We start from the raw sequence: 2,164 nt of genomic DNA on the forward strand, positions 1-2,164 counted from the left end.
TTTATTGGCTCAGGACTTGTCAATCACCCAGCCCAGCAAATGAGATTAGAGCAGAGTCGTAGGGGAGGGAGGGAGTGACGCAGCCAACTCTTTGCCGGGAGAAAATCTAGTCAAGAGACAGCTGCGTAATCATATTGCGGCACCGTTTTTTTCTTGCAGCAGCTGCTGCTTGGGAAGGGTCCGCCCACTGCAGCTCTCTGCAGTCTCTAGCTCGCTCTTCCAAGACTGACCATCGCCACTCTTTGCACTCAAGCCCTGGCTACGGTTGCCTCTGTCCGCTTCTCACAGCATCAGCACAGCCTTCATCCCGGCAGCAGCCTCCACCGTTACTCCCGCAGCCCAGACACTACTGCCCGTTCCACCTCTGCCCCAGCCACCGCCGCTTCTGCTATTCCGGTGAGTCTTTCCCTGCGAAGGCCAGGTCTCCTTATCTTGGCGGTAGCCACCTTACGCGTTACGGTCCTTTGAAAAATGGCCGAGTCAGCCGACCACAAGGAACTGTTAGAATCTAGTCAAGAAGAGGCTGGTAATAAGGTAATGATGGAGGGACCCGGGGAACAGCCGGAGCGCAGTGAAGATGTCGCAGCTGGGCCTGGAGATGATAAGGAGCGCGGTGAAGAAGCCGCCGCTGGGCATGGGGAAGAAGGGGGAAAAGGTGAAGATGCTGCTGCTGGGTCCGGGGAAGGCGGGTTAAAAGATGAAGATACTGATGAGGATTCAGACCGTCCAAAAGGACTTATTGGTTATCTTTTAGATACAGACTTCGTTGAAAGTCTACCTTTGAAAGTTAAGTACCGTGTGTTAGCCCTCAAAAAGCTTCAAACTAGAGTGGCCAATCTAGAATCCAAATTTCTGAGGGAATTTCATGGCATTGAAAGAAAGTTTGCTGAAATGTATCAACCCTTATTGGAAAAAAGACGTCAGATCATAAATGCAATCTATGAACCTACAAAAGAGGAATGTGAATATAAATCAGACTCTGAGAACTATGATGATGCGATGTATGATGAGGAAGAGATGTATGGTAATGAGGAGGGCCTGATGCATGAGTATATGGATGAGGATGATGGTTATGAGGGAGATTATTATGATTATGCTGTTGAGGAGGATGATGACGATGACGATGACGATGATGATGATGATGACATTGAGGCTACTGGAGAAGAGAATAAAGAAGAGCAGGATCCTAAAGGAATTCCTGATTTTTGGCTGACTGTCTTAAAAAACGTTGACACACTCACTCCTTTGATTAAGAAATATGACGAGCCTATTCTGAAACTCCTAACAGATATTAAAGTGAAATTTTCAGATCCTGGTGAGCCTCTCAGTTTCACACTAGAATTTCACTTCAAGCCCAATGAATATTTCAAAAATGAGCTGTTAACAAAGACTTATGTGCTGAAGTCAAGGCTGGCATATTATGATCCCCATCCCTATAGGGGAACCGCGATTGAGTATTGCACAGGCTGTGAGATAGATTGGAATGAAGGAAAGAATGTCACTTTGAAAACCATCAGGAAGAAGCAGAAACACCGGATCTGGGGAACAATCCGAACTGTAACTGAAAATTTTCCCAAGGCTTCATTCTTCAATTTCTTTACTCCTCATGGAATCAGCTCAAATGGAAAAGATGGAAATGATGATTTTTTACTTGGTCACAATTTACGTACTTACATAATCCCAAGATCAGTCTTGTTTTTCTCAGGTGATGCACTTGAATCTCAACAGGAGGGAGTAGTTAGGGAAGTTAATGATGCAATTTATGACAAAATTATTTATGATAATTGGATGGCTGCAATTGAGGAGGTCAAAGCCTGTTGCAAAAATCTGGAGGCAATAGTGGAAGACATTGATCGCTAAAAGCAAAGTGTACTTGGCCCTGACATTAACTGCCCTAGATCGTTACTCAAGATATAAGAAGTTAATTACAGTCTTGTGTTCTGAATTTTTTCTTGTAGTGTCACTTAAAACATAGGTCTCAGAAGTATAAGGGAAATTTAAATACTAATTCATTTGATCTTGCATTTTAGTAGTAGAATGCTTTCAAGAAATGTAAACTGTGGTAGATGATTTAAAATATTAATATAGTGTTGTGTAGTTGAATCCTTCTAAAGTCCTTTTATCATGTAGCTATTAGTCTGTGGCTGTGAATATTATTGGAACT

At 43.3% G+C, this 2,164-nt stretch overlaps 1 protein-coding gene across 2 annotated transcripts; it reads left to right on the forward strand.

Moving 5' to 3' along the window:
- The first annotated feature begins 471 nt into the window (after positions 1–471).
- On the forward strand, positions 472–1,899 carry NAP1L2 (nucleosome assembly protein 1 like 2). 2 transcript variants are annotated; one of them, XM_088028987.1, is made up of 2 exons: positions 472–613; positions 656–1,899. In XM_088028987.1, the coding sequence occupies exons 1-2, from the start codon at positions 472–474 to the stop codon at positions 1,858–1,860; spliced, it is 1,347 nt and encodes a 448-aa protein (XP_087885113.1). In that variant the 3' UTR covers positions 1,861–1,899. The 2 variants fall into 2 exon arrangements, with proteins under 2 accessions (XP_087885113.1, XP_027957186.1); XM_028101385.1 differs by having other exon boundaries at positions 472–1,899.
- The last annotated feature ends 265 nt before the right edge of the window (positions 1,900–2,164 follow it).

This window comes from Eumetopias jubatus, unplaced genomic scaffold (assembly GCF_037043125.1).
Source record: "Eumetopias jubatus isolate StellerSeaLion01/CBP00866 unplaced genomic scaffold, mEumJub1_p1.0 scaffold_11, whole genome shotgun sequence".
NCBI lineage: Eukaryota > Metazoa > Chordata > Mammalia > Carnivora > Otariidae > Eumetopias > Eumetopias jubatus.

What these genes read in the sequence shown, in the direction of transcription:
- NAP1L2 (XM_028101385.1), top strand. Translation starts at nt 472, where the DNA reads ATGGCCGAGTCAGCCGACCACAAGGAACTGTTAGAATCTAGTCAAGAA.